The sequence below is a fragment of the Panthera pardus genome, unplaced genomic scaffold, assembly GCF_024362965.1.
Source record: "Panthera pardus isolate Hobbes unplaced genomic scaffold, ASM2436296v1 HiC_scaffold_2, whole genome shotgun sequence".
Taxonomy (NCBI): domain Eukaryota; kingdom Metazoa; phylum Chordata; class Mammalia; order Carnivora; family Felidae; genus Panthera; species Panthera pardus.
This window is the reverse complement of record NW_026526765.1, coordinates 148,968,709-148,991,105: the sequence shown is the minus strand read 5'-3', so window position 1 is coordinate 148,991,105 and position 22,397 is coordinate 148,968,709. Positions and strand designations below refer to the sequence as shown.

Below are 22,397 nucleotides of genomic sequence, written 5' to 3'. Positions count from 1 at the left end.
CCTTGAGCTTCGCACAATCCGTCCCCACTCTCTGCTCCCAGCCCTGCGAGACCCTTTCCCGGAATGCCCTGAGGCTTTCTGCAGCGCTACTTAGCTCGCTCTCGACCCCCACCCTCAGCCCTGGAAGCCCCGCGGCTCACACAGAACTTGACCGATCTCCTGGTGAATGTGAGCGACTCTCTGGAGATGCGGTGCCCCGTGGCAGGGGCGCACGTGCCCAGCATCTTGTGGTACAAAGACGAGAGGCTACTGGAGGAAGAGTCCGGTAGGTGGTGGATCCAGGCGAAGGGCTGGGTGCAGAGAGAGGCTATCCAGGTCAAGGGCCCAGACCCAAAATGAACTCGAACCTCCACCCCACCCCATACAGGAATCTACCTGGCAGACTCCAACCAGAAACTGAGCATACAGCGCGTGCGTGAGGAAGACGCGGGACGCTATCTGTGCAGCGTGTGCAACGCCAAGGGCTGCGTCAATTCCTCCGCCAGCGTGGCCGTGGAAGGTCCAACCTCCCCATTGCACCCTCCCGCCCACCTGCCACCCGCACTTGACGCCTTCTCATAGTCACCTCCCTCAAGTCGTGCCCGCCAGACAGGGCGCTTCTCGCAGGGTGCATCTCCCTCCCAAAACACACACACAGAGTAGCCCCTTTCTGCCCACTCAGGCTCCGAAGATAAAGGCAGCATGGAGATCGTGATCCTTGTCGGCACCGGGGTCATCGCTGTCTTCTTCTGGGTCCTCCTCCTCCTCATCTTCTGTAACATGAGGAGGGTGAGCGTTTCTCCCCCAACTGAGCCTCTCCACCGCTCCTTGTGGGGTCTCTCTACACCATGCACCTCGTGTAAGATAAGAAATAAAATCCTCATCCGTCCTGGCTCACCTGGAAGCCTCACCTCCTAGGAAGCCTCTCAGACCCCTCCATGCTGGGCTCTTACACCACCAGAGGTTGTCAGTCTGTCCCCTCCTTGCCTGAGAGTCCCAAAGGAGATCCCATCTGTCCTGGGGAAAGTTTTACCCAAGACCGTGGTGTGGCCAAATCAGTGAGTCGTCCCCACCCCCACCCCAGCCAGCCCATGCAGACATCAAGACAGGCTACCTGTCCATCATCATGGACCCCGGGGAGGTGCCTCTGGAGGAGCAGTGTGAATACCTGTCCTATGATGCCAGCCAATGGGAGTTCCCCCGGGAGCGGCTGCACCTCGGTGAGGCGATCGCCCAGCCTGCCCCACCCACCCTATCCTGCCTGCACAGATGGGCTTCAGCCTCTGAAGTGCTGAAATCCCTCCATTCTCAGGCCAGAAAGTCATGCCTGGCCCCCACCTGGCCCAACCTGCCCATCTGGGCGTGCATCCCAAGAACTTTGGCCAGGGCTCTCAGTTCTCAGGCCCCCCGGGGTCACTTCCTGCAGCTCTGAGCTGGGTGGGCCCATCGCACCTGCTGGGAGAGGATGCAGGGCCTTCCTGTCAGCTTCTCCTCTCCCTCTCTTCCCGCTCCTGGTCTCAGTGCTCTTCCTGTTTGGCAGAGAGGCGCCCTCTCCTCCCCCTCCTGGGCCTTCCTTCCTGGCCCCTCACAAGGGTTGCCCCTGCTGCCCATCCTTCTTCACCCTCGCCCTCATACAGCTCACCTGGAGCCGGCTCCCTGCCCCCACAGGGAGAGTTCTCGGCCATGGGGCCTTCGGGAAGGTGGTGGAAGCCTCGGCTTTTGGAATCAACAAGGGCAGCAGCTGTGACACTGTGGCAGTGAAAATGCTGAAAGGTGTGGAGTCTGCGGGTCAGGAGGTGGTGGGAACGGTGAGGGGCAGCAGCTCTGGGTGGGCTGGCAGAGCTGTGGTGCAGAAGGGGAAACTGAGGTTCAGAGCCAGAGCCTGACCCAGGGTTCTTCATGGAGGCCTGAGGCTTGGATCCGAGTCATGCTTCCCAATCCCACCCGAAACTCCAGCCTCAAAGAGGCGAGCAGGACCAGCTGGGGACTCTACGCCCTCACGCGTGAGAGCTCTAGCTGCACTTTAGCTAAGCCGGTGGTGGGGAAGAGGGACGCGCACGGACTAGGGGCCGGGTCCGGGGAGGGAGGCGGCAGGCCGGACACCCCGCGAAGCCCCCATATCCCCTCCAGAGGGCGCCACAGCTAGCGAGCACCGAGCCTTGATGTCGGAGCTCAAGATCCTAATCCACATTGGCAACCACCTCAACGTGGTCAACCTCCTGGGGGCGTGCACCAAGCCCAATGGTGAGGAGCTCGTGCCCCACCCCTCCCCTTCCCCTGAGAGGAGGGGCCTGCTGGGCTTGGTATGGGCGGGGCCGGTCCGGGGCGGGGCAGGAGGACTGAGGAGTGGGGCATTGCTGTGGTGCCAGCCCTCTACCTTGCCGTTGGTCCCCGAGCGCCGCGCTCTCGCCCTGCTCTAGGCCCCCTCATGGTTATCGTGGAGTTCTGCAAGTACGGCAATCTCTCCAACTTCTTGCGTGCCAAGCGGGAGGCCTTCAACCCCTATGCTGTAAGTGGGCGCCCTACCAGTGGCCCGAGCTCTGCCGGGGACCCGGAGGATGCCAAGGTGGGCTAGAGGGTGGGGGAGCGCCACTGCCGCGGGTGGCGGAGCCCCCCCTGAGACCCACTTTGTTCATACCTAGGAGAAGTCCCCTGAGCAGCGAAGGCGCTTCCGCGCCATGGTGGAAGGCGCCAAGGCTGACCGGAGGCCAGGAAGCAGCGACAGGGCCCTCCTCTCCAGGCTCCTGATGGGCAAGGGCGGGGCAGGACGGGCCCCTCCGGTCCAAGAACGTAAGAGCCTGGCTTCCCCTTGCCCAGAGAAGTCTGGCTGGCATGATGATACCCATGATCAGGGGACTGTGAGACAAACTGGCCTCACTTGGGCCCTCCTGAAGGGGCTTACATGGGAGAGTGTGTAATGGGCTTTTCCTTTGGAAGGGAAGACACCACAGGGGCAGTTTCCAGAGACTTGACATTTGATTCGTGCATCATTGGATGTACAGACATTTGCCTTCCAGACAAGGGTGGGAACAAACAGGAAGAAGTAGCAGGTGCAAAGGCCTGTGATGCAACAACATTCACTGCTCTGGGAGTAGATAGTGGGTGTCACAGAGAAAGTGGATGCTGAGGGGCAGGAGAAGGGGCCCACACGCCAGTGAGCTAGTGCCAGGGGCTTCAGGGGCCCAACCAGGAGGATACGCCAGGGTTGGTGAACAAATGCTCCCTTTGGGGAGGGGTGGAAGATAGGAGTTGTGGAAGGGGCCCCTCATGAGCCCGCCTCACTCCATTGTGCAGCCCGGGACCTGTGGCTGAGCCCGCTGACCATGGAAGACCTTGTCTGCTACAGCTTCCAGGTGGCCCGAGGGATGGAGTTCCTCGCTTCACGCAAGGTGACTGTCCCAGCAGGCCCCTCAGAAGGGAGAAAGGTGCAGACCTACCAGCACACCAAGACACACACTGTCCTAGCTCACCTCACAGTGATGCTATGGTCAGGGGATGTTTCTCCCACTTTGCAGAGGAGGAAACTGACACCAGAGTGTGACAGTGATTTCCCAAGATCTCTAGCTATCAGCAGTGGAACTGGATGTGGAATCTGTCCCACTCCACAGCCTCTTCTGCTGCCCCCAAAGTTCCATGAGCCCCTGGAGAGTGTCAGGGGAGCAAGAAATCTATCCCCAAGGGGTACCTGAATGGTTCAGCTGGTTAAGCATCTGACTTCAGCTCAGATCATGATCTCATGGTTTGTGGGTTTGAGCCCCACATCAGGCTCTGCACTGGCAAGGAAGCTGCTTGGGATTCTTGCTCTCTCCTCTCTCTCTGTCCCATCCCTCTCTCTCTCTCCCTTCTCTCTCTCTCAAGATAAATAAATAAAATTTGAAAGATTAAAAAAAAAGAAAGAGCAGGACTTGGGCATGGGTGGGCCCCGGGGACCTGTGCTGACCACCCCTCCTCACACCTCCTCGTGCCCCTAGTGTATTCACAGAGACCTGGCTGCTCGGAACATCTTGCTGTCAGAAAGTGATGTGGTGAAGATCTGTGACTTTGGCCTGGCCCGCGACATCTACAAAGACCCTGACTACGTGCGCAAGGGCAGCGTGAGTGCAGGCCACAGAGGGAGGGCAGACGATGGGGGCATGGAGCTCCCATCCAGGAGCCAGGTGGGGGACTCACAGCCATCTACATGGCAGGCCTGAGAGCCTATAGGGACCTTAGAGGCCCCACCAGGGCACGTGGGGCAGGGGAGTAGAGACAGGAGCTGAAGAGCAGGGACCGTGGTGTTCCAACTAGAGCTTGTGTTTGGCCCCATGTCCTTGTCCAGTAGGTGGACACTGACTGACTCCACATGCTTGCCCTGCAGAGGTGGACCCTGAATGGTGCAGGGTGGTCACAGAAAAGTTTGTGTGTGCTGGGTGCAGTGTGTGTCTCATTGGTGGCACTCAGAGGCAGCCAGGCAGGCACTAATTTAGGGGTTTGTCCCCCGGAGGAGAAAGGAAGATGCTTGGAGAGGGAGCAGTGGGCGAGATGGGTCTAGGCTGTGATGGGCCACCCTGATAGCATAGCCACCATGCAGAAAGCTTTTGCCCTTCATTCTCACTCACGGGTGAGTAGAGGGGGCTGGAGGGGAGAGTCCAGTGTGCCTTCCAGAAGCCCCCTCTGCAGGCCGTGAGGAAAGGGGAGCAGAGGTGCTGAGGTGGAGGCAGAGGTCAGTCAGAAGGAGCTGTGGCCCTCAGGGCTCCCAGGTAGAGGCCACAAGAGGTTAGAGAGACAGATGATGGGGAAGGCACATCAGGAGCTACAAGAGGAGTGGTCAGGGGTGATGCCAGGCGTCCAGTGGCTACCCAGTGATCAGATGAGGAGATGAGGTGGGGATGGTGAGGGGGTGCAGGGTCCCGGTTCCGCTAGAGGCTGGGTCTGGGGTCCAGAGGAGGAGGGGTTCCAAGTGCCCCCCTAAGAGTGCTCAGGGGCAGAAAGGGGCCCAGACAGACCTGGGAGAACAGCAGCAGGGCAGAAGACTTCAAGGAAGACACTAGGCACCTATAGGGTGTGAGAGTCTTCTGAACACAGAAGGGGTGGGAAGGGCCAAAGGCCTTTCTTGGGGTGTGGCTCCAGAGTTCTGGGGAGACTGGGGGTGAGAGAGGGGCTGCCCAAGTGTTTGGCTTTCTCCCTCTCTTCCCTCCCTCCATGGGGACAAGCTTCCTCCCGCCTCCCCCAGGCCCGGCTGCCTCTGAAGTGGATGGCCCCTGAGAGCATCTTTGACAAAGTGTACACCACGCAGAGTGACGTGTGGTCCTTTGGGGTGCTGCTCTGGGAGATCTTCTCCTTGGGTAAGTGCACGGCAGGGTGTGGGGGAGGGGAGAGGCAGGATGGTAGGCTCCAGGTCACAGCACCCTAGCCCTTGTGAAGCAGGGGGCTGGGCGGCTCAGACGTGTGCACCTGGAGCAAGCAGCAGCCCTCCACCTCTCCCCTCTGCCTCCAGCGTGGGCCACCCTGGCACCAGCTCTAGCAGGAAGAGGGTGGTGTGCTCCAGTCTCTGTGAGCACAGAGCCTGTGTTTACTAGGCAGTCCCCGGGGCTACCGCAGGTCCCAGAGGAGAGGCCTCACAGGTCTCCCCAGATCGTCCCCTCCCTGGATGAGCCCCTTCCTCACCTGTCACTGGGGATGCCGCTCCTGCCTTCAAGGGCTGGGGTGTGTCCTGGAGGAGACTGGGTGCTGACTCAAGGATTGTACCTACTTAGGAGAGTTCCACGTGGGTCCCTGGGTGGGCCCCCTGGGACCAAGATGAACCCCCCACACACACACACTAGGGTGGAGCTGGGCAGTGAACAAATGGAGAAGTAAAAGAACTAAAGAGCAACTACCATGAATACTATTACTAAAAATCCAAGGGCCTGGAGAGCACAGGAGGACAGACAGGGGCTGTGTGTGAGCTGGAGGGGAGGACCTGGCTGATGAAGGGGCTGGGGGAGGGCAGGCAGGCCTGGGAAGACAGCACTCCAGGACTAGGGGGCAACCAGGCCCATCATCCCGGAGTGTCGGAGGTGGGCAGGGGATGAGGAAGGGGCGTCAGGAAATGCAGCAAGAGGTAGGAGAGGTGGTCCATGCCCTGCACGAGCTGACCAGGGTGAGGACCTGGAATTTAAGTCTCATGGAAGCCATTCAGAGCTTTGAGTGAGGGAGAGAGCAGTCTGGGTTTTGTCTTAAAAGAATCACTCTTGGGGCGCCTGCATGTCTCAGTCAGTAAAGCATCTGACTTTGGCTCAGATCATGATCTCACGATCCTTGAGTTCGAGCCTCTGCTACCAGCTCAGAGCCTGCTTCGGATCTTCTGTTGTCCTCTCTCTGCCCCTCCCCTGCTCGCATGCAGGCACACATGCGCGTGCATGCTCTCTCTCTCTCTCTCTCTTCCTCAAATATAAATGAAAAAAAAAGTTTAAAGGATTGCCCTACTGGGGCTCCTGGGTGGCTCAGTGGGTTGAGCGTCCAACTTCAGCTAAGGTCATGATCTCACAGTTCGTGAGTTCAAGCCCCATGTAGGGCTCTGTGTTGACAACTTGGAGCCTGGAGCCTGCTTTGGATTCTGTGTCTCCCTCTCCTTTGCCCCTCCCCCACTTGCACTCGGTCTCTCTCTCTCTCTCTCTCTCTCTCAAAAATAAATAAACATTAAAAAAATAAAAAGGATCGCCCTGCTGTTGTGTGGCTTGCCCTCAGGGGCAGAGGGAGACCAAGAGGCTCTTTAGGGCCATCTTTTCTGTGGTCAGGAGAGGCAAGGTGCTGCAGGCAAAGCCACAGGATTTAGGAAGGGATTGGATTGGATGCCTGGGGAGGGTGTCTCTGAAGAGGGGTCACTGTGCCAAACCTGTTTTAATTGGCTCAGTGTGGCTCCCTGACCCTGGGGATCCCTGCAACCGTGTTTTCATCCATCATTCTTTTTTAACCTAATGAAGAACTATAATAGGAGGACAGGAGTGCTGGCCAGCCCCCACCCCCACCCCAGGCCTGGAAGCAGCAGGATGAGCCCTCTGCCATAAAGGGCCAGGACAGAGCCAATCTGAGGGGGCTGGACTGAGCACCGGCTGCCTGCTCCCCACCCACCCTCTGCCTCACCCTGTTCCTGCCATCAGGGGCCTCCCCCTACCCTGGGGTGCAGATCAACGAGGAGTTCTGTCAGCGGCTAAAAGAGGGCACGCGGATGAGAGCCCCAGAGCTGGCCACTCCCGCCATGTGAGTTTCCCCACTGACTCTGTAGGTGTTGGGGGGTTGGTGGGGTTGGGGGTGTTGCATGCAAAAGGAGCAGAACTGGGGAGGTGGCACAGGCCTGAGGCTGGGGTAGAGGCCTGCAGATGGACTTCATTGCTCCACCCCTGATCCACCCACTGGCCCCTGGACAGCTCTCCCCCACCTGCCCCAGGCAGAAAAGACAGGGTAGGCAGTGAGGGTGTGAGGGGCCAAGGTTAGGGGAGCTGGGCAGTCTGCTGGTGGATGGTGCGGGTGCACTCAGACCACAGGCCAGCAGCCGGCTTTACCCACAGACGTGGCATCATGCTGAGCTGCTGGTCAGGAGACCCCAAAGAGAGGCCTGCGTTCTCGGAGCTGGTGGAGATCCTGGGGGACCTGCTCCAGGGCAGGGGCCGACAAGTAAGTCTTCTCTGTCCACCCTGTCCTGCTGTAGCAACCTCTGACCCCCAACCCCAGGACCATCGGGCAGATGGTCAGAGCCCGTCTTTGGCCATGCAGAGCCCTCGACTGGCCTTCAGGGGGTCTGCAAGCCCTGCCCCCTGCACCCACCTTTCACTTCTGTCTCCCTCCCACAATGTGCCTGGGGGTGCAGAGAGCAAAGCCAGCTCAAGCCCACCCTAGTGCTCTGGGGTCCAGAGGCGTGAGCAAGGGCTGTGCCCACAACACCAACTGTGCCCCAAAGGACGGGACCCTGGGTTGAGATTGCCCATGTTGTGTCTTCCTCCTTATAAGTGGGGCACCTGGGAAGGCTGTTGGGAGAATTCGCCAGGCAGGCTCACTTAAACCTCAGAGCACCTTGCTGCACAGAGCTTCACCGGTCAGGAGCCCCAGCAGTCCTGAGCGTGAGGGTGGGGGCTGAGGGGACACAGTGATGTCTGACCCTGGTGGGCTCTGCCATTCCCACCAGGAGGAGGAGGACTGCATGGCTCCCTGCAGCTCTCAGAGCTTGGAGGAAGGCAGTTTCTTGCAGGCGTCCACCACGGCCCTGCACATCGCCGAGGCCGACACCGAGGACAGCCCGCCAAGCCTGCACCGGCACAGCCTGGCGGCCAGGTCAGCCACACTGCCTCAGGTCCAGGGATCCCCTGGGCAGGGAGAAAGCAGTTCCAACATGGTATATTTTATTCTCGTTAGTCATCAAGAAAAAGCAAACCACAAGGACTTGAGAGACCAACTCAGAGAGCACAGTGATTTTATTTTTTTAATTTTTTTTAATGTTTGCTTGTTTATTTTGAGAGAGAAAGAGCGAAAAGAAGAGGGGCAGAGGAGAGAGGGAGACAGAATCCCAAGCAGGCTCTGCACCGTCAGCCTGGAACCCAATGCGGGGCTTGATCCCACGACCTGTGAGATCATGACCTGAGCCAAAATCAAGAGTTGGATGCTTAACCAACTGAGCCACCCAGGCACCCCAAGAGCACAGTGATTTTAAAAGACAGTACTGGGGGCTGTGTCTCCCTGGAGGCCCTGGTTAGCTTTGGGGCCCCTCCAAGGCCATATAGACTGCCACTTTGCTTTTCTCTGCACCCCTTCAGTCCTTCTCTCTACCCTCCAGCCTCCTCTGCTTCTGGCACTCATAGCCCCTAAAGGCACTTCCCCTTAGTCTGAAATTTGGGGTCCTGGGAGCAGAGTAGGCCTGTCACTAATCTGTATTCAGGATTCAGACGGTAGCCTAAGTTCCCAGAGTTCTGGATCAGATGTCTCTTGCCGATGGCTGTTTATACTCCAGGAAGGCTTTTTATGTTTCTCTGAAACCCACCACCCCCTGCACCCCAGCATAGAGCAGGGTCAGGCCTGGGAGACAGGAACAGCCAGCTGGTGCCCACGAGGCTCCTTCCACCAGTCATCCCCACGCACACACGGACATGCACATGGGCACACATGTGTACACACACCCACACACACAGGCCAGGTGGCAGCTTGCTGCACCAGACTGCTTGCCTTGCACAGAGAGGCCCGTTCTGGGGTGAAGGCCTCCCTACATCTCTCGCCAGCTCCATGCCAACCACCCGCCTCTGCCCCCCGGGGCTGGGCGCTCTGCACTCACATCCCATGCCCTTCCCAGCAGTGGCCTCAGGAGGTTTTCTCCTCCCGCACACACAGGAGAGGAGACACCGCTCAGCATGGGGAGGGGGGCCGCGTGGTAGATGGCTGCAGGGGGCACCCGAGGGGGACCCAGCCCAGCACCGCACCCAGGGCCCATACTCTCATCCCAGGACTGGGTCCTCCTGGGGAGACATGGGGCAGATGGAGAGGTGGAGAGAGCTTTCTGGGGCACATTTCTTCAGCACTCCCTGCTTTCTCCCCACAGATACTACAACTGTGTGTCCTTTCCTGGGTGCCTGGCCAGAGGGACTCAGACCCAGGGCTCCTCCAGGATGAAAACATTCGAAGAATTTCCCATGACCCCAACAACCTACAAGGCCTCCGTGGTAAGTGGGGCCAGTGGGCCCGGGCACCCCAGATCAGGGTGGCTGGTCTCTGTCTGCTGGGAGAAGGTGCCAGGAACTCCTGAGGCTGGCAGGGGAAAAGTCGCTGAGGAAAGGGTGCCGACTGTCCCTTGAAATGTCAAGTCCACTATTGCACCTCAGGCATGTTGGGGTCTGTGTGCCTCTGCGATGCCACCATCCCTCAGCCGCTCCCCACTGTGCCCTCATCACTCACACAGGGTCTCCTTCCGCACAGCATAGAAACCCAGTGGAAAGACAGCTTCTCCTCCCAGATGGTTATTATTGGATTAGCCTGGGTCAGGGCTTCCCTTTGGTGGCCCCCCAGCCATGTGGCCAGAGAGAAGGGGATGGTGTCCCCAGAGAAGGAGGCCTGGGAACAGGGCACAGGACATAGCTGTGTCCTCGGATTCAGTCAAGCAGAGTGGACCCACCATGCCACTAAGCCGGAGCCCGCGTGTCCACTTTGTAAAAGCACAAACTCACCCTCTTAGCCTATTGCCAAGACACATAGCCAGGAACCTTCCCATTCCAGCCTCGCTCTGGATGGGCCTGGTCAGTGAGTACTCATGTCGCCTGGGGCCAGGTGAAGATGTTGGAGGGCCCCCAGCTCTGACGAGAGTGCTATTCCCCTCCATGCAATTCAAAACGAAAGTCACACCCGATCTAAGGGTGACAGAACCCCGCCAAATCTGGGATGTGTCTCCGTGAAGACCATTTTTATCCACTACGAGCTGCCAGATTCTTTCAATGTTCTCCCAGTTTCTCCTTGTGTTCCTGCTCTCCCTGCACCCTGAGCGCTTGCATGGCCACTCTGTAGGACCCCCCAGCATGCGGTATCCCAGCTTTGCCAACTTCTGAGTGCCGGCCAAGCACGGCCCCTCTGGGCCTCAGTTTCTCCCTCCATGGCAAGGGCATGTGACCCTCCCCCGCATGCTCCAGTGAGGGGCGGACACCTGTTTTCTGCTCACTTTTCACAGGACAGGTGTTAGGTCTGCAGCAGTGCAGGTCTGTGCCATGCTGTTCTGGCCGGGGGGCAGCTGCCTGCAGATGGGCTTCAGGGGGGCCTACAGCCTCGGCTTGTTCTCTGCACACAGGATAACCAAACGGACAGTGGGATGGTGCTAGCCTCCGAGGAGTTTGAGCAGCTGGAGAGCAGGTACAGACAAGAAAGCGGGCTCAGGTAGGGCTTTCAGAACCTCTTTCCCTGCAAAGGGCCAGAAAGGGAAGCTGGGCCTGGGTATGCCCATCACTGTCTTACCTGAAACCTTTCATGGTTGCCTATTGCCTTTTTGTGTGTTCAAAGCAAACTACTCTGGAACTCAAGGCCTTTGGCCACCAGTCCTCCCGAAATAGCCCCCACCCCCATCACCATCCTGGCTCAGCATACCTGGTGCTGGTCCCCTACACCTTCCTTCCATATGACGGATGCTCTAGCTGAATCGAGTATGAGCCACCATGCCCACTGTACATACGCACCCGTAGCCAGGGGACTCCACCACCATCCCAGGACCCCAGTATTTAAGCTCAGTGGCAGAAGGAGACAGAGAGATCATGTGACTTGGAGCTGGCTGCTGTCCTATTTTGATAAGAATACCGTTACAGAGAAATCCTTGTGTGCCTGCACAGAAAGTGACCCAGATAGATGACCTCCCTTTGTCCAAGGTGATAGCACCCTACGCACCCCCCCCCAAAAAAACTTTAATCTTTTAAGAGTATAGATGAAATAGTTACATGTCTACCTATTCATTCTCCTACTTGACTTGTACATTACTGGGTTTATTTAAGTTCATTTATATATTTGAGAGAGACAGAGGCAGCACAACTACGGGAGGGACAGAGAGAGAGGGGGAGAGAGAGAGAATCCCAAGCAGGCTCCACGATGCCAGCCCAGAGCCTGACTCAGGGATCCAATTCATGAAATCGAGAGATTATGACCTGACCTGAAACCAAGAGTCAGATGCTTAACCAACTGAGCCACCCAGGTGCCCTGTACATAGCTGTTTAAATGACAGGACTTGGGGGTGCCTACCTGGCTCAGTTGGTGGAGCGTGCAACTCTTTTTTTTTTTTTTAATTTGCATCCAAGTTAGTGAGCATACAGTGCAACAGTCATTTCAGGAGTAGATTCCTTAATGCCCCTTACTCATTCAGCCCATCCCCCCTCCCACAACCCCTCCAGTAACCCTCTGGTTGTTCTCCATATTTAAAAGTCTCTTATGTTTTGTCCCCCTCCTTGTTTTTATATTATTTTTGCTTCCCTTCCCTTCCCCTGTGTTCATCAGTTTCATATCTTAAAGTCCTCATATGAGTGAGGTCATATGATATTTGTCTTTCTCTGACTGACTAATTTCACTTAGCATACTACCCTCCAGTTCCATCCATGTAGTTGCAAATGGCAAGATTTCATTCTTTTTGATTGCCAAGTAATACTCCATTGTATATGTATACCACATCTTCTTTATCCATTCATCCATCGATGAACATTTGGGCTCTTTCCATACTTCGGCTATTGTTGATAGTGCTGCTAGAAACATTGGGGTGCATGTGCCCCTTCGAAACAGCATACCCTTTGGATAAATACCTAGTAGTGCTATTGCTGGGTCGTAAGGTAGTTCTATTTTTAGTTTTTTGAGGAAACTTCATACTGTTTTCCATAGTGGCTGCACCAGTTTGCATTCCCACCAGCAGTGCAAAAGAGATCCTGTCTCTCCACATCCTCGTCAACATCTGTTGTTGCCTGAGTTGTTAATGTTAGCCATTCTGACAAGTGTAAGGTGGTATCTCATTGTGGTTTTGATTTGTATTTCCCTGATGATGAGTGATGTGGAGCCTTTTTTCATGTGTCGATTGGCCATCTGGATGTCTTCTTTGGAGAAGTGTCTGTTCATGTCTTTTGCCCATCTCTTCACTGGATTATTTGTTTTTTTTGGGTGTTGAGTTTGATAAGTTCTTTATAGATTTTGGATACTAACCCTTTATCTGATATGTCGTTGCAAATATCTTCTCCCATTCCGTTGGTTGCCTTTTCATTTTGCTGATTGTTTCCTTCGCTGTGCAAAAGCTTTTTATTTTAATGAGGTCCCAATAGTTCATTTTTTGGAGCGTGCAACTCTTGATCTTGGGGTCGCAAGTTCAAACCCCACATTGAAATGAACGAATGAACAAATGAATGAATGGATGAATAGATGACAGGAACTACAATACTGTAAGACATTGCCCTTTTCCACTTTCTTCAGACCATTCAGTTCTACCTTTGATGTCTGTGTCTGTCTCAGGAGTCCCTTTTTAGGTCATCTGACACAATTTTCCAGAACAAACCATGGCTTCTGCCTCTGCTGTTTTTTAATCACTAAATGAGGTTGTCACTGAATATTTTACACTAAACCACAAGTATTTATTTGTATCACGTTAGGATAGTTGATGCTATTGTTCACCTTTCTGGTAGGTGTATTTATGACATCTACAACTCAACCAACTATTGGATATTTTCCCAGCAGCCTGCAAAGGGTGTGTTTGCAGCGCTGTGAATGCTGGTGGTTGTGGGATCACACACCCAGACATGACTACTTGCATCTATACCATGCATCTTGGCCTCTTTTTTTGTTTTCCTTGATTCCATCAGGTGATCTCTATTGGTAACCTAGTTTCGGAAAATTAATGCTAACTGCATTGTTGTAAATAGTTTTTGGCTAATGTCCCTTTACCAAACAGTATTTTCTATCTCAAAAAAAGATAATTCAGTAAGAGGGTGAGTCATAGGGTGATTGTTAAATTCTAATCTCCACCTATCTTCGTAAAAACAACACCCAAAATAAGGCCACTCAGAGCCCATACCTGTGATGTAACCAAGAGAAACAGACTCAAGTTTACCTGTGAGTAGGGAACTCAGCACTAGGGCCAGCAGAGCCATACCTGAGTCCTGGTGGAGGGAGAGTAAATAGGGACTGTCCCGTGAGAGAGGAGTGTGATAAGGTCCTCCAGACAAACTGGGGAGATAATGGAGGAGCCAGAGGTCTGGTGGAGGAGAGCAGGGCTCCAGGGCAAGTCTGAGGCACCAGGGGCAGCCGTCTTGGGAAGGAGCTGCTTGTGAAAGGGAGTGCTTCATAGTGAAGGAGGAAGAAAGTTGCAGAAGATAAGAGTCCTCCAGAAGCAAGAATCCAGAAGACAGATACACACCCAAGGAAAACATTTATTACAACACTGCACCTCACAATAGAAGTGACAGCACTATTCTTCTCACGGGGTTCCCTGGGAAGCACAGCATGACCAGCCACCAAGAGGTACAGCAGGTCACCTGGTGGGTGCATTCACTTGGTACATGGAACATTCTCCAAACAGGTGCAAAGATAGAATGCACCTTGAAGGGCTCTGTGCAGGGAGAAGGAGGGAGCTTATCTGTCTGGTCCTTTCCTGTCTCCTGTGAACCACCAATCACACTTACCACATAGGGTCCTCACTTCTAGGTCACTCACCCGGCCCTTAGAGGGGCCACTTAGGATGACAGATCCACCCCCTGAAGTGTGGCATTTCATCCAAGTGTGTAGGCAAGAGGAAGATATGGAAGCCCTGGGCTTGTGGTAGGTCAGCATGGCTGTGTGGCAGCAACCACAAGGGGGCCCAGGACTCCCAGCAAAGTCACTGGTTGGCTCCAGGTGACAATACAATGCAGGACAAGAATGGAGCCTTTGCAGAGGATGCAGTTGAAGGAATTCAATGTGACACCACAGACACAGGTCTAGTGCAGCACTCCTAAATTAAGCAACCTCAGAAGCCACCCATATCCCAAGCCCCTTCCATAGGATAACCAGATACTTCTAGCTGAGGAAATCCCAGCATGAATAATCATGAACAGAAAAAAATAATCACTATCCATACAGAATTATTATAAGAATAAAACAATTAGAATGTAGATGTAAATACTCAAAACAAAAAAAAAAAAAAAGGAAGCAAGGAAAAGCTGATACATACTCCAGTGTATTCAATGCATAATTAAACAAAGGAGCCACACCAGGAATCAGAAACTCAAACACTCAGATGGAAATAGGTAGTGTGACAGTATTAAATGGTGGTTGACTACATTTCAGGAAAGAAATTGAAATAAAAGAGAAATCCCCTCAAAAATGAAGACTGGAGAGGGGGTGCCCAAGGATCAGTAGATATGATAATTCTTCCTTACAGAGAAAGACACCGAAGATGGACATGAAAAGACAAAAGAAAATAAAACCAAAACAAAGAGGTAAAAAAGATGAGAAAGAAAGTTGGTGGTGTAGTAGTTGAGTAGAAAAGAGCCAATCTATGTAAAATTGGAGTCTCTGAGGAAGCCTATGCTGACAGTAAAATAGACCTAGTATTTTAAACTTGGAATTCAAGGGGCGCCTGGGTGGCTCAGTTGGTTAAGCATCCGACTTTGGCTCAGGTCATGATCTCGCGGTCCGTGAGTTCGAGCCCCACGTCAGGCTCTGTGATGACAGCTCAGAGCTTGGAGCCTGTTTCAGATTCTGTGTCTCCCTCTCTCTCTGACCCTCCCCTGTTCATGCTCTGTCTCTCTCTGTCTCAAAAATTAATAAACGATTAAAAAAATTAACAAAATAAACTTGGAATTCAAGATAACCCTCTTAGAAAAGAATAACTAAATCTACATCTCCAAAGATGGACTAGGAAAACTGACCCAGAACAGTAGGCTTGGACTCAAAGCTTAGTTGAACTGTTAGACTTTCAAGGTAAACATTCTGTAAATTCAGGCAAAAAGGCTGAGTCATTTATTTATTTATTTTTAATATTTATTTATTTTTCGGAGAATGCAAGCCGGGAGGGGCAGAGAGAGGAGGACAGAGGATCTGTGCTGACAGCAGCGAGCCCGATGTGGGGCTCAAACTCATGAACCTTGAGATCATGAAGTCAGCCACTCAACTGACTGAGCCACCCAGGTGCCCCAGGCAGAGTCATTTATGAAGGAAAAAAAAAGTCAGGCTGGCATCAGGCTTAGCACCATGCAAAGCAAAATTAAAATCAGAAGCAATGAAGCAACATTTGCAAACTCTCAAAGAAAGTGAGAGCTTAGTGGGGAGTGTCACCTGACCATCACTGAGGACGCAGGGGTTGGGGCTGGCACCTTCAAGGCCTCCCAGGCCAGGGAGAGGAGCTTGGCGTTCATCCTGAGAGTGACAAAACGCCATTGGAGGGTCTGTCAGGAGAAGGACATTCTCCAGCTGAAAGGATCCCTGAAGACAAGGCCCTAGGGAGGCAGGGTTGGGAGGAGGAGAGGTGTGCCAAGTTAGTGCAGAGCATCTGAGGTGGCCACTGGCTCTGGAGCAGGACAGGGCATGCAGAGAGGGGCATGGATGCATTCTGCAGTTAAAATGTACAGGCGTCTGGGTGGATTGGATGTGAGGGGCTCAGGAAAGGATGTCACCCAGGGGCTTGAGCCACTGAGTCAGCATTGGTGCGTTCACAGAGATGGGCAGGTCTGGGAGAGAAATAGGTCTGGAGGCATGGAGCAGGCATTCTCCATCATCCCACACCCAGGCTTGGGACAGAGAAAGCTCCAGTGTTTGCCAACACTCACATCAGCCTGCTTTGCTGTGTGCGTCAAGCCTGTGTTCCTGATGGCTCTGGACTTGTTTGATGCTCTGGTCATGTCTCTGGTGATTCCAACCAGACCCCCTACTAGGGTCCTGTCCCTCTTGTCTTCTTGTCTTATTGACCATCTCCTTCCCTGTCTCAGCAGCTGTAAAGGACCTGGCCGGAATGTGGACGTGACCAGGGCGCACCCTGACACCCAAGGGCGGCGGCGGAGGCCGGACCGCGGGGCACGGGGAGGCCAGGTGTTCTACAACAGCGAGTATGGGGAGCTGGTGGGGCCACACGATGTGGGGGACTGCCCACCGTCTGCCCGTGCACCCTTCTTTGCAGACGACTGTTACTGAGGGCGGCCCCCAGGCAAGGACCCCAAGACCCTGGGCTCTGACCCTTGGCACGGGTGGAGGGACGTGTCTGGATGGTGAGCAGAGGGTAGGGGGCCCAGGCTGGGAACTCCTCTCCTTCAGCTTGGGCCAGGAGGCATTTCCTCCTCCCTGGTTAGAAAGAATAAAACCCAGGCTCCAAGGCTCCCCAAACTCCATCACCACGCCTGCCCTAGGCCACCCTTTGGATCTCCCGGGGCCTTCTTCCCTTCAGACTCAGATTCCATGTAGCCCAACACCTATGGGGCCAGCCCTGATTGCCCTGCCCACCATGCTGGGTGGTGGCACGGTCCCCAATTTCTGACAAGGACTCCGTAGGTCTGAGAGTCACAGGGACAGAGGTGGAGCCAGACTTGTACTGTGGTCTCCCAGGTCCCGCCCCACCGTCCCCTGCACCTAGTCCCATGAGAATGGCTTTCTTGCCTCTCCAAGGCTGAAGACAGAGCTTTGTACTTCCATCTCAAACAACAAATGAGGAATTGGGGGGTGGGGTGTCCTCTCCTGAGCTTGCTGAACAGCTCACCCTTCCAGGGACAGGGGTCTCTGCAGCACCAAGTGTCAGGGTCACAGGGTACCTTCCCCTGGGTGTTGAGAACTACCCAACAGAACTTTTTTGTTAGAACTTCAGACTATTTGCGCTGCTGTGAAGAATTTACTTTTCAAATCTTTAGTCCCAGGGGAGCCCAGGGAAGGTCTTTCTGAATCTAGACGACTCTTGTCTCTGACCCCTAGTCAGGGGCCACACCAACATAGCACAGGCCACCATGGCCACCTTTTGCTGGAGGAGGGCTCCAGCCCCACCTGCCTGGCCCAAAAGTGGAAGAACCAGGTGATAGTCCAGAGCTGTCCAGCTTGAGAAATGCCTGGTTCTTCCCTCTGGGTCCTCCATCTGCCACCCAAGGCACCTTCCAAGCTGTGAACGGCCTTATGAGAAGCCAACACCGTGGGACCCACTGAGGAAGGTCTTTGGTGCTGGCCCAGAGGACCCAGCAGCATTGCGCTATGCCGGGAGGCTATCAACAGACTTTTTTGTGGCCCCGGGGAGAACCCTGTGTTCTTCCCCTGGTGTGTGCCTGATGTCGGTGCTCTGGCAGGTCAAGCCTTCACAGGGAAGTGACCAGGACCCTCTGGAGGCTGGAGCTGCTCTGCCCGGGCCCCCACTCCCCGTTCCAGCACCCACTGCCCAGTCACCCCTACCTCCGGCAGGAGAGAGACCCTTCTCCAATTAGCACCATGGAGATTGACATCCCACCCCCACCCCACGAGACGCTTGCAGGACAGGCGGCCGTGCAGCGAGCAGGGGCTTGCCCGGCAGAACACCTCCCCCACTGCCCATTGTGTATTGTTCTTTTAAAATATATCGAATGCACGTGTATGACTGTAATCCTCACTGTCCCCAACGGCCCTCCTCCTAAGCTGTCACCTGACTGGGAGATGTAAGTCCCAGGTTTACCTGGTGGAAGTCCAGAGGCCATTCTCAGAGGGGCAAGGCTCACGGATGCAGGTGCAGGGGCAGTCCCCCAGTACCCTCCCTACGTGCATATCACCTGATTATGTCACCTCTCCTCCTGTCACATAACTGTACACGCAAAACTGGGAAGACAACCTACCGTGCCCTTATAGACCATGTGTCCTGAAAAGATCTAAAGTATTTAACAAAAGATAATAATAAATTTGATGCCAGTCTTTGAGTTACAATGAATTGGTTCTCAGCTAAGTCCCAGCTGTCTATGAAGATGTGACTCCAGCCTTCTTCTCATGGAGTCATTAGCCCCATGAGACCACAGGACAGGCTACCCAGAGGATCAGGCACCAGAGGCGGCTGAGCCCGGTCCCCTCCCCAGCTGTGCAGTTCCCCAAAGCCACCAGCAGAGGGCACTTGGGAACCACCAGGAGGCCCGGCTGCTCTCCCCAAGCCAGGAAGCACCCAGCCTGGCGTCCTATAAACACGTGGTAATATCTGCTTTATGGGTAAAGTGACACAACTCTCTGTCCCCGACTACTACAGCCAAACGCTGCTTCAGGCCGACCCAGGCTGCCACAAGTCCCTTAGTTTCACTGGGCCTAGCAGGTGCCTTTGACCACCCCCATCACACACAGTGGGGCAGGCCCAGAGGGGTGCAGTGCACACTTAGGTCACCTCCCTGGTGTGTGTATCTGGACTCCGAGATCAGGAAGATCTGAGCTGGGACTCCAGCTTCAATCACCCCCAGATAGATGTGCTCCAGCCAGGGATGTGTGGCAGGGCCCTCCACAGCCCTCCCCTGACATGTTTGTGTGATTTCCCTTCCAGGGTGAGCAGCTGGCATAGAGGTATCTGTGGATTGAGGTGTAACCCTGGCCATATGAATGTGGCCCAGCAGTAGCCTCAGGGGTTCGGGAGGGAGAGCAAGCGATGACCCCTAAACCTGGTTTTGGGCTAGGGCCAGGTATGTGGGGGACAGGCAGGGGACACCTCACCCAGGGGAGCAGATAGGAAGGAGCCCAGCAAAGGTGAGGAGGCTATCCTGTGGCCAGGTCCTATGCCTGCCTTGTCCAGGCCTCTCCCATGCTGGGGAGACTTCTGGTTCCCTACTCCCCTCCTCGGGCTGTGATGCCCACTGTCCTGGCCTCATTTTCAACTCTGGTGGGAAGATCCCCTCCCCACAAAGGCAGTTGGTAATGATGGGCTTGTTGTGGTTTTTCTTCTATAATAAATCTATTCTGAATGTGAATACAGAAGAGACCCACACTGTCCCCTTCCCCATTGGGTTTGGACATTTTAACTGTATAATGTCATTGGTTGTGTTACGGAACCAGGCTGGAACGCTGGCAGAAAAACCAAGCGACACTCGGAGATCTTGGATCGGAGATTTATTTAACACCAGCAAGCTCAGAGGAGACCGTTTCTCCAAAGATCTGAGCTCCGAATGAAGGGGGGAAGGGTAATTTATATTTGTCAGCTTCCATATCTGTGTCAGGGTTTCGCCCGCATGGCAAACAGGGCAAGAAGAACCCGGAAGAGGGGTCTCTAAGCTAGACACCAGAGCTTGTTTTAGTCCCATTGGCCATCTTATGGTGTAAAACTTTATTCATTTTCCCCAACATTCCCCCCTTTGATGCCTTTTTTAAAATCTTTATTAGACATCACTTTTTAGCTCTAGGAGTTGGTTCCCTCAGAGGGCTAAGATACGTGCTGCAGTTTGACAAGCAACAGTGTTTTCAATAAAACATACCAGAGTAGTTAGTATAGAGGGACCGATGGTCACAAGTAAAATTATGGAAAGGAGGGGCCCTACCAGGGCAGGGAGCCAGGATGCCCAGTGTGTGAGATCCCATCCTCTCCATTGACCGATATTTTCCTGTTGTCTACGTTGAATTCTTTCCTTGAGGTCCTTAACCTTAGTCCTGACTATTCCTGATTGGTTTACAAAATAGCAACATTCCTCCCCCAGAAAGATACAAGTCCCTCCTTTTTCTGAAGTGAGGAGGTCGAGAGCTGGCCTATTTTGGAGGGACACTGCTGCCAGGGAGTTTATTAGGCTTTGTCAGGTTCCCAGGGAGTCTGCCATCCAGTCCATGTCCAGTTTGTTGATGCAGTCTCTATTAGCCTGACAGCAATAAGCAAGATCGGGGCGATGACACCAGTAAGGGGCAAGGGCTGGCAGAGTTGCATCTGAACCCCTGGGCTTGGTCCACACGTTGATTCCTCAAGCTTCTGCCGTGAGCAGGCCAGCCAGCTTCCAGGGTGTGGCTGGAGCATGGCTGGAGATCTCAGGGGCAGTGTCTTTTTGAGGGTCAGTTTAAGCGGGTTGACTAGATCTGGATCACTTCACCAGGTCGAAGGTTCATCTGAGTTGGCCTTCTCAGCTCTGGAGCGATGGACCCATGGGGTGATACCTGAAACTAAATCCTCTATTTGGTTGTATACCTGTAAAGTCTACCTCCAAGTCTTCAAAAGGGGCAGGTTTCTGGTAACTGTCAGATCAGATTTAGGGAAGATATGGTTTGCATATTTAGAGATCCATCATGTTTTCCAGTTGTTTAAATAATCTTATGCCCATGGAGTCTTATTATTATCCCCATAGAATAACAAGCACAAAGATTGTCTATACATGAAATACTGTGACAATTTTTCTGGAGTTTACCTCAAGTTATCTAGTTTAGGCAGACAACAAACATTTAAAGACAATCAGAATAGAATTTAACATCCATAACGGTGCACTGTTGAAATATAGTTTTTCTCTCTAAAACCCCCCTTTCCAGAGATAGCCACATTGAGACCAATGCATTTGTAGAACAAATCCAGTCTTAACAAATCTGGCCTAATTATTTACATAAGCTCAGCAAGAATAGCGATTAATCATGAGGATCTTTTAAAGTTTGCTTTGCTGGAACCTTTTATAAGGAATCTCCGGGTTGAACTTTTAGTAGCCTCTCCAGGCCAGAAGCCAAGCTAAATACCTGCCATCAGACAGGCCTGCAATACCTGCAGAATTGGGCAAATTCCTCTTCATGAGGTCCCCAAGATATCCTAAGGTTCCTGCACCTGCCAGGAAGTGACCTTCTTTACTCACCTGGTAAGGCTGCTGGGAACTCTGTAAGCAAGGTATCAGGCCAACATTTCCAAGGGGCTTTATGGCTCCATGTTTTACAAAGCCAACCTTAGTTCCTTAAAGCTGTCTGGTCATATCTGAGTCTATGAATGTCACTCTCAAATATGACATTCCACTCAAAGCCTTGGTAAAATAACCAGTATTTCCAATGGTGACCTGTTACAAGATGAACAGATTCTTATTGAACTTATACAAACAATTGTAATTGCCATGAAAGAAAGAATACTCACTGAGGGTTTTTGAATTTCAGGGAAGTTACATAGAAAAGGTAAATGCTTCAGTTTACACATGAATACTTTATGACATTTCTGTATATCATAGATATCTTAAGAGAAAGTTTCCTTAATCTGGAAGAGCAAACATTAGAGAACCAGCAACATTTTCAACCAGAATCACAAACTATAATCTTCCTCAGTTCATTTAATCCCATGTTCCTAATTCTTGTTCAATTTGAATGCAACTTTTTAGTTCTGGAAATTCTTACCCATTTTAGTATTAATATTAAAGATGTCAAATACCTGTATTTGTCCCCAAAGTCCTTTTTATAAATCTCCTTGAAGAAGAAACATGTTTTGTGAGAGAATAAAAACAATTATAAATGACAAAAATCTCAGAAATAGACATTGTTAAAGATCTGATGAGAGTTCATTATGATGCAATTGACAAAGAAAATCGGTTATTTCTGTGACACATAACACTTCAAATAATCAGAATATTAAGTGATGACCTTATATCAAAACATTAAAACTTCAGGAATTGCATATATATTTGGGCAGTTACGGAATTTACTTGTGCAATACAACCTAAGGTTTACCATTGTATGACAGTGCTTTTCCAAGTAACTTAGCATCCCAAATAAAAGGGCCTAATTGGTCAAAAAGACTTCATTTATCATTTAAATCCTGGGAAGTTTGTTAAAACCTTAGGAAGTTATAAGTACATCCTAAATAGGATTACAGATCATTACAAATCTTAAAACTTTATTTATTCAACCAAGGTGGCAATAAAAGATCCTAAAGGTGAATATATAGCATTATATAGTTGTTACCAAAACCTAGCTCCTTTAACATTGAGAAGTTTTAACCAAGTAATCAAAGAGCTGATAGATGAAACCTAAAACTTTGATTTTCCCAGAAGACAAACCTTGTTTGAATTGTTTTATCAAGAGCAGATCAACAG

At 52.7% G+C, this 22,397-nt stretch overlaps 1 protein-coding gene across 1 annotated transcript in view; it reads left to right on the top strand.

The window, feature by feature from the left end:
- Positions 1-18,309, top strand: part of FLT4 (fms related receptor tyrosine kinase 4) — a 43,356-nt gene extending 25,047 nt beyond the window's left edge. Inside the window, 17 exon segments of the mRNA XM_053907624.1 lie at positions 119-265; positions 368-499; positions 662-768; positions 1,064-1,199; positions 1,648-1,752; positions 2,110-2,223; positions 2,400-2,488; positions 2,622-2,769; positions 3,274-3,368; positions 3,951-4,073; positions 5,192-5,303; positions 7,101-7,200; positions 7,509-7,614; positions 8,123-8,268; positions 9,524-9,644; positions 10,757-10,842; positions 16,386-18,309. Coding sequence (XP_053763599.1) covers positions 119-265; positions 368-499; positions 662-768; positions 1,064-1,199; positions 1,648-1,752; positions 2,110-2,223; positions 2,400-2,488; positions 2,622-2,769; positions 3,274-3,368; positions 3,951-4,073; positions 5,192-5,303; positions 7,101-7,200; positions 7,509-7,614; positions 8,123-8,268; positions 9,524-9,644; positions 10,757-10,842; positions 16,386-16,587 — 2,069 coding nt within the window. The 3' untranslated portion in view covers positions 16,588-18,309.
- Positions 18,310-22,397: the final 4,088 nt, after the last annotated feature.